Source organism: Humulus lupulus, chromosome 8 (assembly GCF_963169125.1).
Source record: "Humulus lupulus chromosome 8, drHumLupu1.1, whole genome shotgun sequence".
Classification (NCBI taxonomy): Eukaryota; Viridiplantae; Streptophyta; class Magnoliopsida; order Rosales; family Cannabaceae; genus Humulus; species Humulus lupulus.
The window spans coordinates 12619677-12637189 of record NC_084800.1 but is presented as its reverse complement, the minus strand read 5'-3'; the positions used below and the strand labels follow the sequence as shown (position 1 = coordinate 12637189).

Genomic DNA, 17513 nt, shown 5'->3' with positions numbered 1-17513 from the left:
ATTCTTAGGTAGTATATCACCTTCACATTCTTCTATTTAATTTCTCTATCAACTCACTTTTTTGTGTTTCTTTCTTCGTGTTCATCTCCCGACTTCTAACAAAATTTCCTAGAATACACCTTAACGCTTCTATTTCTTTAATTTATTAACTTGTTTTGATCTATAGACCGTTCTAATATTTTTTAATGGAGTTGAATGGTGAGCTTTTATCATTATTTTTATGGAAGTATGAGGTGAGTATTGATGAATATGGTGTTAGAATTTTATATGGACTAATATAATTACAAACATAATTCCATTATCACAATCATTTTCTAGAGTGCCTACGAATAGTTAAAGACCATAATGGGATGGTTAATATTAATCTAATTGCAATTGAGGCACATGGTAGCACCCTAAAGACTATAGGTTGGCCCATTAAATCATAGTCCACCATATCTGATAATATAAGCCCAATAGGCCCAATATACCCCTTAGGGTAAAAAGGCATATGAGACATATATATTGAACATATATGTTGTTGGGAAAAACACTGTGGCATATGGTTTGGTAAGGGTTGCTCTCCATAAGATCTCTCTTGTATTGTTTTCTAATATTGTCTTGTGTAGATCGTGAGAGATTCAAGGATGAACATTGGAGACTCAATGTCAGGTATGTTTCATCTCTATATATTCAATTCAATGCTCTAAATAAAAAGTGTTCCTGGATTATTGTATGAGCATGCTATGTTGATTTGAATCTAATTTATGAATTTATGCTCATAATATAATTTATATTTAACAATTGGTATCAAGAGCCAGGTCTTTTGATTTTAGAGCTTATTGTCAAATACCCCAATTTTTTGTCATTTTTTTTTACAATGAAATTTTGAATTGGGCTATGAAGAAAATTAGTATATTAATCATCAATGGGTTCAGACCATTTTTTTACAAAATTTTTGGGAAATTTATTGAGTGTTTTCGGCCATGGATACCAATTTTTTCCAAAAATTTTCATAGATAAAAGTATATATAATTGTTGATTTTGAGAGTTTTTTAACCCAAATGGAGGCCGGAAATTGATAGAGGATGAGATGTGGAGCAAAACCCCTAAAAAAGAGTCGGATTTGGTGGCCGGAGATGGTCTATACGACCGGGTCACGTAGACCCGAGATGCAGACCCACGGGTCAAAACTGGGTGACAGGGACGATAAAAACGACATGTCGTTTTGCCTCTGTCAGGAAAAAACGACATGTCGTTCGTACGGAAACGACACGTCGTTTGACGTCTGAGGGGGTTGAATTTTATTAAAAAACGACACGTCGTTTTTTGAAATGACCCGTCGTTTTGAGGTGTGAAGGTCGATTTTTATAGTGACAAACGACAAGTCGTTTTTGGTAAACTACATGTCGTTTTTGTTAAACGACATGTCGTTTTTTTGGTAAACTACATGTCGTTTTTGGTAAACTACATGTCGTTTTTTGAATTTTTTTTTTTAAAAATAAATAAATAAATAAATAAAAATTTTGGGGCGCGTGGGGGCGCGTGAGGTGTCCTTTTTTGGCCAAATTTTTACCATTTCACTCCTATTCTTACACCCTATTTTATATATGTTTATGCACAAGATTAACCTATGAATGCTATTCATAATTGTATTTGTATTTAATCTTTTGTGGCATAAATCTTATTATATATTGTCAACAATTATTGTTTATTTTCTTGCCTGTCGTAAGAATAAGCATGTGAATTGTTTGGTAATGAGGAACATTTAAATATTAATTTATTTAAATTTTGTATCATCCTCCAAATTTGCATTAAGATCCATACAAGTAATTACTTATCCTATCGATAATAATTGCTTGCTAAGGATGCTTAATATGGTGAAGAAAATTTATTAAATATTATGAATCACAATTTATCTATCCTTTCGATAGTAAATTAATGTATTTGATTATAATGTTTAATAGATTGTTCTTACCTGTGTATGAGTTCTATTTTGTGTGTTTGTCTAAGAACTCTAGCATACATAATGATCATTTGTTATTTTGCGATCATATATTGATGAGAAAAGAGCACAAATGACATGGTTTATCATAACATGTATTTAATAGTTATTGCTCTTGTTTCTCATTCAGCTGTAAGCATTCCTAGATCTCCTGCCGTCTTGACGCTGAATGCAACCAACCACAAGCAGTGGATTGAAAATATCACGATGAACTTGACCTTCATGAAAGTGGACTTGGCCTTGAGAATTGATGCACCATCTAAGCCTGCTGATGATGCTACTGAGAAGGATAAGAAATCTTACGAGGACTGGGAACACTCCAATCGTTGTTGCTTGATGCTTATGAGATATCACATCATTCGTGATAGTATTCCCAAGTCTGAGAATGCAAAGGATTTTCTTGCTGCCATTAAGGAAAAGTATAAGAAATTCTCAAAGAATGAGAAGAATGAACACTTGAACATGCTGCATCACACTGTTTACGATGGTTCAGGTGACATCAGGGCTCACATTGACAAGCTCATGGGCCACTATCATAAACTTAAGGCCATGGATATGGACCTTGGTGAGGATTACATGGTGTGGTTAGTGATGGAGAATATTCCATCTCAGTTTGATTCAATCAGATCAAGCTACAATGCTCAGAAGGAGCAATGGACTGTTGGGGAGATGTCTGCTATTCTTGCCAAGGAAGAGGAGGACATGAGAAAAGGTAGGGCAAGAAGTATCTCCATGGTGATGAACCCAAACAATCCTCACAAGAGAAAGTTCACTTCCAACAACTCTAGTGACCAAAAGCATCCTAAGAAGAAAGCCAACCATCCTAAGGGAAATGGGCAAGCTAGCTCATCTTCAACTGGTCATAAGAATGAGTTTTTCAAAGGGAAGTGCAACTTTTGTCAATGCTTTGGGCATAAGAAAGTTGATTGTCGAAAGCTCAAAGCTCACTTAGAGAAGAAAGGTAATTGTCTTGTGATGGTTTGTTTAGAGTCCAATATTATTGATGTGCCCTCAAACACTTGGTGGTTAGATACTGGAGCTACAATTCATGTTACTAATTCCTTGCAGGCAGTGACAAACCGAAGAAGACCGAGTAGGTTGGAGGAGCATGTATACATGGGAGACGATACTAAAGTCAGAGTTGAATTTTTTGGGACTGTCAGACTGCAGCTAAATACTGGGCATTTTTTGGAGTTGCATGATGTTGCTTATTTACCCTCTATTAGGAGGAATTTGATTTCTGTATCTATTTTGGATAGACTAGGTTATAGTCTTCATTTTGGATCTGGAAAACTGACTTTGTATTGTGACTCTATGTTGGTTGGAAATGGAACTTTATGTGGAAACTTATATAAGCTTGATTTACATGATGTTGTTCCCGTTACTTCTACTTCTTCTTGTTCTTCTTCTCTTAATGCTATTGTTGGGTCAAAACGTGCAAGATCAGATTTGAAATCTTCTATGCTTTGGCATAAACGTTTAGGCCATATTTCTAGAGATAGAATGGAGAGATTGGTGAAGGATGGTGTACTTCAGGATCTTGATTTCTCTGATTTCACTGCCTGTGTTGATTGTATAAAAGGAAAGTTGACTGCCAAGGTTAGAAAGAGCAAGTCAGACAGGTGCACAGATGTATTGGACACTATTCATACTGATATTTGTGGGCCTTTTGTTCCACCTGCTATGGGTGGTTATAGATACTTTATCACCTTCATTGATGATTTTTCCCGGTATGGTCATGTTGAGCTCATTCGTGAAAAATCTGAATCTTTGGATGCTTTTAAGATTTTCAAGACGAATGTTGAGCTTCAAAAGGGAAAGAAGATTAAAATTGTCAACTCTGATAGAGGTGGAGAGTATTATGGACGTTATGATGAAACTGGAAGGAACCCCGGGCCTTTTGCCAAATACTTGTAGGAATGTGGTATTAATACAAGATATACAATGCCAGGGACACCCCAACAGAATGGAATTGCTGAAAGGAGAAATCGCACTCTTCTTGACATGGTGCGATGTATGTTGATTCATTCTAGCTTGCCAGATTTTTTATGGGGTGAGGCATTAAAAATTGCAGCTTATATCTTGAATCAAGTGCCTAGCAAGTCTGTCCCAAAGACGCCTTATGAGCTATGGTCAAGTAAGAAACCAAGCTTGCGTCATTTTCATGTTTGGGGTTGCAAAGCAGAAGTGAGGCTCTATAATCCACAATCTAAGAAACTTGATCCGAAGACCATTAGTGGATATTTTGTGGGCTACACCATTGGATCAAGGGGTTCCAGATTTTATTGCCCATCTCACACCACCAGGGTTATAGAATTAGATAGGGCTGTCTATTTTGAGGATGAATTTGGTTCAAGTCAAGGGTCAAGAGAAATTGTTTTCAGGGAAGAACGTATTTTTGTCCCTGTACCTGTCGCTTCCGCTCCTATTGATGACCCTGTGATTGAACAGATTTCGGCAGAAACTCATGATGAACCTCAAAATCAAGAACAATGTGAAAATCTTGATATTGGGGATGATGAAGCTATGATGAGAAGATCACAGAGAACCCGCAGGTCTGCTATTCCTAATGACTACCTTGTCTATTTACAGGAACATGAGTTTGATGTCGGAGACACTTTTGAGCCAGTCACCTATCAAGAAGCTATGAATAGTCCTCAATCTGTGTTGTGGATGGATGCAATGAAAGATGAGTTGAATTCTATGTCACAAAATGAAGTTTGGGAGTTGGTTGAATTACCCAAAGGTTGCAGACCCATTGGATGCAAATGGGTGTATAAGATCAAACGTGACTCCAATGGGCAAGTGGAAAGGTATAAGGCTAGACTTGTGGCTAAGGGCTATAGCCAGAGAGAAGGTATTGATTTCAAAGAAACCTTTTCACCTGTTTCCACCAAAGATTCGTTGCGAATCATTATGGCTATAGTTGCTTATTTTGATCTAGAACTCAATCAAATGGATGTGAGGACTGCCTTCTTGAATGGAGATTTATTTGAAGATGTTTACATGACTCAACCTATTGGTTTTGAGAAGTCTGGCAAAGAACACATGGTTTGCAAGCTCAAAAAGTCTATCTATGGGCTTAAACAAGCATCAAGGCAGTGGTATCTCAAGTTCGATATGATTGTCTCTGCAAATGGCTTCAAGGAGAATGTAGTAGATCAATGTATATACATGAAGGTCAGTGGGAGCAGCTATATTTTTCTAGTATTGTATGTTGATGACATCCTGCTTGCATCTAATAATTCTGATCTGTTGTCTGAGACAAAACAACTTTTGTCTAGCCATTTTGATATGAAGGATCTTGGCGAGGCTTCCTATGTGCTTGGGATTCAGATTCTTCGAGATAGGGCTAATGGTATTCTTCGTTTGTCTCAGAAGACTTACATTGATCGGATCTTGAAAAGATTCAATATGCATACATGTTCTCCTGGGAAGGCACCGATAGTGAAGGGTGATAAGTTCTCAAAGGCCCAATGTCCACAAAATGATAAAGAGAGAGATGAAATGAAAGTCATTCCTTATGCGTCATTGGTTGGTAGCTTGATGTATGCTCAAGTATGCACACGCCCTGATATTGCTTTTGTTGTCAGCGTGTTGGGTAGATACTTGAGTGATCCTGGTCTTAGCCATTGGAAAGCGGCTAAGAAAGTCATGAGGTATCTTCAGGGTACAAAGGATCATATGTTGACTTATCGGCGAGCTGACACTCTTGATATAGTTGGGTTCAGTGACGCCGATTATGCAGGATGCGTGGATGATAAAAAGTCCACTTCAGGCTACATTTATATGATGGCAGGAGGAGCTGTTTCATGGAAAAGTGTCAAGCAGACACTCACAGCTTCTTCTACAATGGAGGCAGAATATATGGCATGTTATGAGGCTACTTGTCAAGCAATATGGCTGCGGAATTTCATTTCAGCTTTGAATGTTGTAGACTCTATTTCGAGGCCGCTGAAATTGTATTGCGACAACTCCGCAGCAGTAGCTTTCTCTAAGAACACTAGGAGTACTTCTCGCTCAAAGCATATTGATATAAAGTACTATTTTGTTAAAGAGAAAGTCGCTGAGTCCCTCATTTCTATTGAGTACACGCCTACCACTAGCATGTTGGCAGACCCACTAACGAAAGGCTTACCCATATGTGTATTTCTGGAGCATGTTGCTCGGATGGGATTGTTAGGAGCCTAGCTTGTTGAGCTCAGTGGGAGTTTTGTTATTATGTATCAAACATGCTAGTATTTTGTATGGATTGCTTATAGCTTGCGTTTTGTTATGAACATGCATAATGATAATTGAAGTCACTTCTTATTGTTGCTGTTACGTATATATGTTTATATAAGTATATACTATTGTTCACCGAAGTGACGGGTACAAAAGGAGATGAATGCGCATAGTCTCAAATTAATGTACCACATGCATGTTTGGTTTAATGATTGTTATTGTTTTTGAATGTCCTCAAGACCGAATCATAAATAATATATGTATCCTATCGATATGATATTATATATGATTTATTAGACTGTCTTTTGTGATGGACAACATTATGGTGGTTTGATTATATTGTCCAAGTGAGAGAATGTTAGAATTTTATATGGACTAATATAATTACAAACATAATTCCATTATCACAATCATTTTCTAGAGTGCCTACGAATAGTTAAAGACCATAATGGGATGGTTAATATTAATCTAATTGCAATTGAGGCACATGGTAGCACCCTAAAGACTATAGGTTGGCCCATTAAATCATAGTCCACCATATCTGATAATATAAGCCCAATAGGCCCAATATACCCCTTAGGGTAAGAAGGCATATGAGACATATATATTGAACATATATGTTGTTGGGAAAAACACTGTGACATATGGTTTGGTAAGGGTTGCTCTCCCTAAAATCTCTCTTGTATTGTTTTCTAATATTGTCTTGTGTAGATCGTGAGAGATTCAAGGATGAACATTGGAGACTCAATGTCAGGTATGTTTCATTTCTATATATTCAATTCAATGCTCTAAATAAAAAGTGTTCCTGGATTATTGTATGAACATGCTATGTTGATTTGAATCTGATTTATGAATTTATGCTCATAATATAATTTATATTTAACATATGGTTGATATTGTTTTTATATATTATTATTGATATAGTAGATGTAGAGAAGAATTAGATGAAGCATACCCTAAACAGAGCCTAATTATGTGATCATGTAAATATGATTATATCAATTCAACCTTTAAAAGTTGAAAGTTCCTATGATGATCTTTCGGAATTCGGAGAAAGTTCATAAGCTTTTAAATAATAATTAACTTAGACTATAGGTTTTAGAAACTCTATATAAATGCTCACCAAACGTCTATAAAATCTAAATTAATTGAAAGAAGTCCTCATGGCGAAATCAAGCTTTGTTACTACTGTTCTCTTAATATTTTGCCTTGTAATTCCAACAAAATGTTACCGACATTATCCCCAGCCCTTAAAAGATGTAACCGCCATCTTGTTTGTTTTCGGTAATTCACTAATTGATGCTGGAAATAATAATTATATATCAACACTATAGGTCAAGCCAATTACTATCCATATGGAGAAACCTTCTTTAGGTACCCATCTGGTAGATTTTCTGATGGCCGAATTGCCCCCGATTTTATTGGTAAGATACCAGTGTTGTTTATTTAAGTTTGTTACTGTGTTATATATATATATATCCACCTATAACTAATTAATAATTATTAAAATGTGTGTATATGTATTTGTATGCAGCTGAATATGCTAATTTACCATTCATTCCACCGTATTTATACCCTGGAAATTACGACTTGAAAATTGGGGTGAAGTTTGCATCAGCCGGATCTGGTTAACTGAAATTGGAGGAGAATTTGTACGGAACATATTTACTTTTGTCTTTGTTGATAAATATTGTTGGACGCCACAACACGTGAAAACGTAACTACTTTATTGATACAAAAGTAATTACACCAAGACTTGATTACAATTCTTGACCACGCACACTAAACACTCTAGCTTACATTTTTTGGAACACTTTTAGATGCACTTTGTGTACTCACTCTCTTTTTCTCACTTTTGGGACACTCATTACATTTCATTTGTATTTATAGGCTACAAATGAAACATCCACATCTTTCTAGAATTTTCTAACCTTATAATTTATTTAACTACTTTCTACATTTTTCTGAATGTTTCTAGAACTCTCTATATTGTCTAATTAGTTATAAGTTTATTTAAGAACTTTATAGAATATCCTATGTTCTTCCTAGTATATTCTAGAGCATTCTAGATACGGTAATGACTTTTAACAAATATAACCTTGAAAATAATTTATGTTAGAAGGAGAATATGATACTTAATACTACAGATAATCAACAAGGGTGTTCCGAATTGATCTGATGCTTATTTCAGGTAATAGATCTCAAAACTCAACTTGGCTATTTCAAGAACGTTAGTTATCAGCTGAGACAACAAATGGCAGAAGCAGATGCCAAAACTCTGCTTTCAACAGCTATTTACCTCTTCAATGTTGAGAGCAACGATTACTCATTCCCTTTCGTCATTAACTCCACTGTCATTAATTCCTACACCACCAAGCAATTTGTGGGAATGGTCATAAGCAATATATACTCCTTAAATATATTAACTCCATCTTTGAAAACATTCTTCTGTATGGCTTTCAATATTTTTTTTCATTCATTATATGTGATTAAGGAAATTTACAACATTGGAGGAAGAAAAATTGGGTTTGTAAGTTTGGGTCCCTTGGGATGTTCACCATTCGTTAGAGTGCTTAAAGGGGGAAATAGTGGTGTCTGCTTCGAAAAATTCACACCCTTTATAAAATTACAACACACTTATTGACCTTTACTCATTTACGGAAGAAAGAATAAACCACCCCTCAAAATATGGTATGCACTATGCACTAGTAGTATATAGGGATTTAGTTTTTTCTTAAGCTAATTTCTTTTATACTTGACATAACTTTGTTGTTCTCTTGTGGTATGCTAAATTAAGGCTTTAAAGAAGGGAAGGTGGCATGTTGTGGAAGTGGTCCGTACAGAGGACATTCGAGCTGTGGAGGTAGGAGAGGAGTGAGAGTATGAACTATGTGACAACATCAAAGACTATGTCTTCTTTGACTTTGGTCATAACGCAGAAAAAGTCAACGAGCAATTTGCCATAGAAGCATGGAGTAGTGGAAAAAGCCTAGTATATGTCAGGGACTTACAATCTCAAAGCTTTATTTGAATCCAAATAAACTTCAAGGAGATCCATTACTTTCAATGTGTGTCTTTTAGTCGGTATTAGGTATTCTATTGTATTCTCTCAATTTTTTTATTTTTTTTCCTTTTTGTACTTATATATAATTATGTTTATCCTTTTATTTTATGTTCTAAGTTTTCTTGACTTGAAAAAGTCAAGATGTATATTTTGACTGGGATTCTGATCAAACCAACGATGTCATACAAACTTGGTGATATTATTTTTTCAGTCTTTATTTAAAAAATTATAAATTTGTGCTATATATATTAATATAAACCAAAATGTTATAAACAAATGAGAGAAAGAAATAGCTAAGGAAAATTAAATAAATACAGAATATACAAATTGATCTTAATATTATATGATGAGATGAGCTTTGGTGAATGTTTACATTATTTGTGTATTATTATTATTATTATTATTATTATTATTATTTCTGACGTACGTAGTAAAAGTAGAGAAGAGCATCAAGCGCATGTAATAGTGTGATCATGCTAATATGATAATATTAATTTATGCGCTATCGGTGAGCTAATTAGATTGTTAGGGACTCGGTCTAGTACCTGCTTTTATTTATTATATTAAAATTTTCATTCAACCTTCAAGGTTGGAAGTTCAAATTTAAATTACAATTTTAATTGTTTCGTATCCCGATTATCGTCTTTTATTACTTAACATATATGTATATATTATTATTTATAAAATAATGTTCTCTAATTTAATATCTTTTGAGCATCGAGTATTATCTCTATATAAATGCTCACAAAACCGTAGCTAAAATCTAAATTAGTTGAAGAGGTCTCATGGCAAAATCAAGCTTTGTTATCACTTTTCTCTTCATATTTTCTTTTACAAGCAGCCTTGTAATTCAAAGTAAATCCTACCGTCACTATCCTCAGCTTGATGTAACAGCCAGTTTATTTATTTTTGGTGATTCCCTATTTGATCCTGGAAATAATAACTACATCAAAACTTTATGTCTGGCCAATTTTTATCCATATGGCGAAACCTTCTTTAAGTATCCAAGTGGTAGATTTTGTGATGGTCGACTCATCTCAGATTTTATTGGTAAGATAAAGTCAATTCTTGCATATACTTAAGTTTATTTTAGTGTATTATGTTGTAAATCTTCACTTAGAATTAACTAGTAAATATTAAATTGTATGCAGCTGAGTATGCTAAGTTACCTTTCATTCCACCGTATTTGTACCCTGGAAATCATGACTTCAAATATGGGGTGAACTTTGCCTCCGCAGGATCTGGTGCTTTGTTTGAGACTGCAAGAGGATTTGTATATAACATATAACCATTTTTGTAATCTATATTTATATTTACTTTCTCTCTTTCGACAGTATAGCATGTGAAATTAAAGATCATTTCAATTAGAGATCGATAGTCTTAATTAAGAGAGCATTGCCGGTGCTTATATTAGCTTATTAGCACTTGGTATTGATTAGGAGATGAAATCTACTTGTAATGTTAAAGATAGATAGTTAGATATACGACTCTCTCTTACATTCTTTATTCCCATGTTCAGTTCACCTTATTAACATGTAAAATAATTCATGTAAACCTTGATAAAAAAATCTGATCACAAAGATAATTATCAACAACAGTATGATGGTGGCATTTTCAGGTGATAGATCTTCATACTCAACTTGGATATTTCAAGAATGTTAGCAATCAACTGAGGCAGCAAATAGGGGATGCAGAGGCAAAAGCTTTGCTTTCAAGAGCTGTTTATATCATTAGTGTTGGGAGCAACGATTACTCATTCCCATTCGTCAGAAACATCACCATCCCTAACACCCAACAGTTTGTGGGGATGGTCATAGGCAACTTAACTGAAGTGATTAAGGTACTACACACACACACACATAAATATATACATATATAATCATCCTTGTAACCATTGTTCTCTGTTTTTCAAAGTTTGTTTTCTCATTAGGTACTGGACAAATGAATATAATAGATATATTTTCTTTCATTATATTCTAAATTGTTATAAGTGTGAGTCAGGAAATCTACAATATTGGAGGAAGGAAAATGGGGTTTTTGAGCTTGGATCATTTTGGGTGCTATCCATACGGTAGAGTGCTTGAAGGGGGAAACAATGGCGCCTGCTTCGATAAATTCATACCCTTCATAAACTTACACAACACACAACTCTCCATACTGCTAAAAGAGTTGCAGACAGAGCTTAAAGGATTCAAATACTCACTTGCTGACCAGTACACATTCACGGAAGAAAGATTAAATCACCCTTCAAAATATGGCTTTAAAGAAGAGAAGGTGGCATGTTGTGGAAGTGGTCCATACAGAGGACATCCTAGCTGTGGAGGTAGGAGAGGAGAGAAAGAGTATGAACTGTGTGAGAATGTCAATGACCATGTTTTCTTTGACTTTGCTCATTCAACAGAGAAGTTCAACGAGCAATTTGCCTTAGAAGCATGGAATGGAAAGCCTAGTGGCTTAGGGTCTTATAATCTCAAAGGACTATTTGAGTCCGAGTAATCGTGGAGTGTAGACCCTTCAATTCATCACTGGTTGTCATTTTGTTCCCATCTTATTTACCAATAAGTTGTTTGTTTTAACGTATCAACTATATCAATAGTATCTACTCTCTATCAAAAGTATTGAAATTATGTATCCCATTTTTCATGTTACTAGATCTTCCACCTCTTGGAAAAGAATCGCCCCCTCAATCAAAATTATCATAATTATTTTAAATAACATAGTTATATAATTTTTTTTTTTTTTGAATAAAATAGCTATTTTTAGAAGTAGTCATTAAGGCCGGAAACGTAGTTGACTTTTTTGAGGTCAGGTTCCAGTATTGTCCTAGAACTGTAAATGAGGTTACCCATACTTTAGCTGGTTATGCTTTATCTCATGCTGGTTATGCCTTGTTATCGTGATTGTATTTGACTCTCAAGACTGATGCCTAGTTTTGATTGAATTCATAGCACTTTTTTTCCTCATGGCTTTTATTTCATTAGAGCATCTACATTGTTGGTAACACTGTTAATATTAGGAGAAATGTCAAAGATTATATTTTACTTAATTAGTACAAACTTAACTCAAAAAAAAAAAGCAACATTGCCAATAGCGTGCAATGTTGTCAAAAAATAGAATTGAATATTTGGTATTATGTTGACTTTGGGACCTACATAAATATAAGGCAACGCAATATTGATGGTGCTCTTAGGTTTTGCTTTTGGAGGTTTGAACAGACCATTGACAAGAAATGATAGAACACTCGCAAGAAATTAGAGTCACTATGAGTAAAAGTGATAGAATATTTCAAATGAAAATGTGTGGTGACATTCAACGATACATAAAAATATGAGGTTTCATCAAAAAATTAATTGATCATAAATAGAGTAATGCATGCTCTTATATTGAAATAATTGAATCGTTCTAACTTATTCCCAATATAATATTTGAGCAAAAACCAAAAATTTACTTCTCAATTGGAATAATTTAATTTAAATGTGTTTGTCAAACTTAATTATATTTGGGTTGTTTTGTGATTTTTTTTCTTGAAAAATATAAAATTTCTTATTAATTATAAGGTAAATAAGCATAAAATTTAAATCAAAGTTGTATAAATATATTTTAAAAAGAGAAAAGTCTAATTGAAAGGGAATTATTTTTATTACACACAAGAAAAAGGAATTTTGGGCAACATTTTCTTGCATGTGTCAAGGTAATAATTATTCTTAATCCTAATCGTTAAAGAAATAAGCATGTTTGGCATTGTTTTCTGTTTTTTGTTTTCAAAATTATGTTTTCATAAATGAGAACAAAAAACAGTTTTTGTAGTTTTAAAAAAAACAACAGATGTTTGGTTAATGTTTTCTAAAAATAATTTTTTAGTTTTATTTTGTTGACCCTCGTTTTGGTCAACTGACACGGAGTCAAATGCTTGATGTGATGAAAAGTGTTGAAATAGATCTAATGGAAAAAACAGTAAACGACACAACAAATTATAGTGGTTCGACCCCACGAATTGGTAATGACCTACGTCCACTTAAGCTATTATTAATATTAGTTCTCAAAGGAGTGATCAAAGAACTAGGGTTCTCTGAGTTTCACAAGCCTTAGAAGGATCAATAATACAATCAGAAGATAATAGATTTAATTCTCTTGTAAAGCACAAACTTAACTCAGCCAAAAAATCTCTCTCCCTTCCTTGAGCTATTTCTTCTCTATTTATAGGCTCAAGGAGGATTACATAAATTTGTTACAGATATTCTTTCCTAAATAATCGGATACTCAGGAATTATGGGAGATAATCTCGGATATGATTATAAATGTACAAGATCTTCTAAAAAAATACGAAGTATACGACCAAGCTGGTCGTATATAAATCCCAGATGTTATGCCAAGGGAATCTCCCTGGTCGATATTCAAACAACACCTTTGCCGGGTGTCAGCCACGTGTTAAAAAATGTCTGCCACGTCATCCACGCCTATTCTTTGGATAACATTTGCCCCCTAAGTTTATTTATTGCGACCAGCAATAAGTAAACTTAGGAAAACAACATTTCATATGCCCCACGAAATCTGTCAGAGCCCTTGTGCGTTTTTGAAAACCGTGACCTAATCACGTCTAATCAAGCCTTTTCAGTTTTCAAGAAACCACTTGGACGGCTGTTACACTCCCCCATGCTTCAAAAAAGGGAATTAATGATTATTACTTTTTGTCACACTTCGGCTTCTATAAGTAACCCTCTCATTCACCTTTTAACCTTTTACTCGCCATTTTATGCTAAGAACACTCAAGAACTTCATCTCAGAACTCAAAACTTCGAATGTAATGCTCTGGTTACCCCAGAACAGTTACGGTGATCGGTGAACCGGAAATTTGACCCGCTACCCGAGTCCTTTGGTTTAAAACGTGTTCTGAGTGTTATTAACAGGTTAAGGTGAAAAACAATAAAAAGAAAGGGATATATTTTATTAAGTATATAAAATGCTCATGAGCTATTCAAAACATTTACAAGTTATTTACAACTCAAAATGGCCTCTACTGTTTCAAATTTACAACCCCACCGGCCTAAGCGACAAAAATAGGGTAAACCCCCTAGTTCCTCTGAGTACTCCTTGGCCATGGTGGTCAAGTGGCCGCATATGTACACATCACCACCTAAGCTCTCCACTCAAGGCTGGGTGAGCTTTTCTTTCCCTTTACCTGCACCACATAGCACCCATGAGCCAAGGCCCAGCAAGAAAACATAATATAGCATGATATAATATCAACAATGATCATAATAATCATTCAGGACTATTAGTCCAAAGCAGATAGGTGACAATCACAAAAGTCACTAAGATGGGGACAGTTCCCTTTAGCCTTGTGACGATAGGGTCACCGGGGCTTAACAGGTAAGTGAACCTTTCATTAGCTTAACCAGGATAGGTGCATGGTGACTGGTCACCAACATAACCTTCCTCATGACCATAGAGTCATAACCCTGGAACATCGTTCCCTAGCCATGTGACAAACAGTCACCTGGGTCTTATGCCCTGGCTCCCAGTAACTAGTCTTAGACTAGCCAAGCGCTTATAAGTTCAACGACCTTAGGGTCGGTCTAGTGTTAATGCCTTAGAGCAATTCAACACTGATATCGATTAGATCTAATCTTCATTCAGCCCTGCGTTCATGACGCTTATGCCGTTTCTGACTCTTAGGTTAGTGTCCCTGACTAGTCAGTGCCATATACAAGTAATCAACATTCACTATCATTTAATATGCAATCCATGTCCACATTATCAATCAACATGCCTCAATAGCAAATACGCATGTCATATATAAATGTTTAGAGAAGAGATTATTTTCTTATTAATATTATCAGCCTTTAAATAGGCAAATACATGATATTTACAATATATCTTGGAGAACTAATTCACGTAAAGTAATGCTAGAAAATAGCAGTAAGACTAGGTAAGAAAATATTAATTAGAATAAATATATATACAAAGCATATAACAGATTAGACTTTAATGTGGAACAGACTTTGCATTGTTTATATCTTCTATATTCCCCCGCAAGATGGACGGTGGTTGAGCAAGTCCAATCTTAGTAAATAAGAGATGAAGACGAGACTTAGGTAGTGGCTTTGTGAGACAATCAGCCAATTGATCATGACCTGAGATATGTTGCACACGAAGTGTGCCTTTCTGAACTTGATCTCGTACAAAGTGGAAGGCCAGTGCAAGATGCTTCATGCGTGAATGAAAAACTGGATTGGCCGCATAATGAGTTGCTCCAAGATTATCACAGAAAATACTAGGAGGTTGTTGGAGATGAATATCTAGCTCTTGGAGAAGAGACTGAAGCCATATAACCTCAGCACTAGTGGTTGCCACAGCTCTAAATTCAGCTTCTGTCGAAGATCGAGCGAGGCTCTGCTGTTTCTTTGAACTCCAAGAGAGAGGATTTCGTCCCAAATAGACAATATAGCCAGTGGTAGATAAGTAGTTATCCATGATCGAGCGAGGCTCTGCTGTTTCTTTGGTTTATACATGATGATGTATGTTTTGTTTTCAAAGCTAACCATGCACGGGTTGTATTAAACTTTTGGGTCCTATGTTAGTAGTTGCTGTCCTACTAGGCTTTATAAGCTTACCCCTATCTCTCCCATTCCAGGAGCCTAGGTTCGCGTGGAAAAGATGAATTATCGATGGAGCCAATGTGTTTAGCCTATTTATATTTCCTGTCTTTGTCTTATCTTTTGAGCATTATGTATGTATTCGACTTCGAATCTAATGATCGATATATCTGAATGAGCTATGAAACAGTTAGGGAAGAGGAATGGTGGATGCTAGGTATTATTTTGGGTGTTTATGACTTATTAACTTTAACTATTTGGTGATTACATAACTGTGAGAATATTATTGTTTTATGTATAATGATAAGTGATCATACTTTTATTACTAATATTTTTATATATAATTATAGGAGTTATTTCATTATTTTAACTTATAATTATAGTACGATTTAATATAAATTAAATGATCATTTATAAAGACTATTTTTCAACGAGGGTCAAAGTTTGACTTTTGACCACCCAAATTATGGATATTACAAATCTACCACGGCCTAGGGCTCGGGTCGTAACACTCATCAAAACAAGTTATCTCTATATAAAGTCAAACGAACTTGTTCATGTATATATTTTCATACTTTATTTGAAAATTAATAAATTTGTGCTATATATAATCACAATATATAAATCAAAATGTGAAAAAATAAAAAAATTATTACTCTCTTTCACACAATTTATAAAAATAATATTTCAACTACATTTTCTTAAATCAAAATAATTACCGTTTTTAATCCTCTATTCATGAATGAAATATCTTAAATAACTTGAGACTTCTTCCTTGTGAGGAGAGATGCAGTACCACAAGAGTATGTCTATGGCCACTTTTAAAATCATCTATTTTTAATTTTCTAAAACCATTTGGATTTTGGGATATATTTTTGAGAAAAAGAAAAGAGGTCATTGTTTTTTCTTACTCAATAGCTAGGCGCATATTAGTGGTGTCCCTTTTTTATTACTTTAAGTGATTAATATCCATCTATCTATCTAAATATATATAAATATATTTTGATACACCACACAAATAAATAGCTTTGACAAAATTCAAAAGGTTTAAAAAAGACTCCCATACCACCACCAATAATTTTGCAACAAAATGATCAAGTTCCATAACCCTTCAAAAGATAATAATAATAATAATAATAATAAATTAAAAAAAACTCCCAAACGTATATTAAAACTTTCATTAGCATCAACTTTACGAAAAACCGACCAATCCCTTAAGTGATCCATGTAGAAGCCTTTACAAGGTATTGTTAAATAAAATTCTTAAAAATCCACGTTTTATTATAGTAATAAGACAAGTATTAAAATGATTTTATTTAGATTTGTTTTACTAAAATACGAAGATTTGTACGTTATATAGTTTTCCATTAAAAATCAATTACATAATAAATTTTTTAGCCTTCTTTATTTGATTTTAAATGAAGACAATCCATACGAAACCATTTTAAGAAGCTATACAAGTTCGGTCAGGGTGAGCGTGGCACCACATGCATAAACAGGCCAGGTCCCTGGTCTAAATGTATTATATATTATGGGCCATGGAACCCCTTCCATCAGTTTCTTACTCCATGAGCCTGGCATGTTTCAATCCATGGCCCCATCTCAACTTTTTTCTAACTTCATATTTTATTTCTCAACTTTTTAT

General features: G+C 34.5%; 1 protein-coding gene and 1 pseudogene across 1 annotated transcript; both read left to right on the top strand.

The window, feature by feature from the left end:
* Positions 1-7371: 7371 nt before the first annotated feature.
* On the top strand, positions 7372-9248 carry LOC133795029 (GDSL esterase/lipase 1-like; annotated as a pseudogene).
* Positions 9249-10057: 809 nt separating this feature from the next.
* On the top strand, positions 10058-11806 carry LOC133795028 (GDSL esterase/lipase 1-like). Its single transcript, XM_062232483.1, has 4 exons — positions 10058-10322; positions 10424-10545; positions 10891-11112; positions 11274-11806. Exons 1-4 carry the CDS (start codon positions 10058-10060, stop codon positions 11766-11768), a joined length of 1104 nt encoding a protein of 367 aa, XP_062088467.1. The 3' UTR covers positions 11769-11806.
* The last annotated feature ends 5707 nt before the right edge of the window (positions 11807-17513 follow it).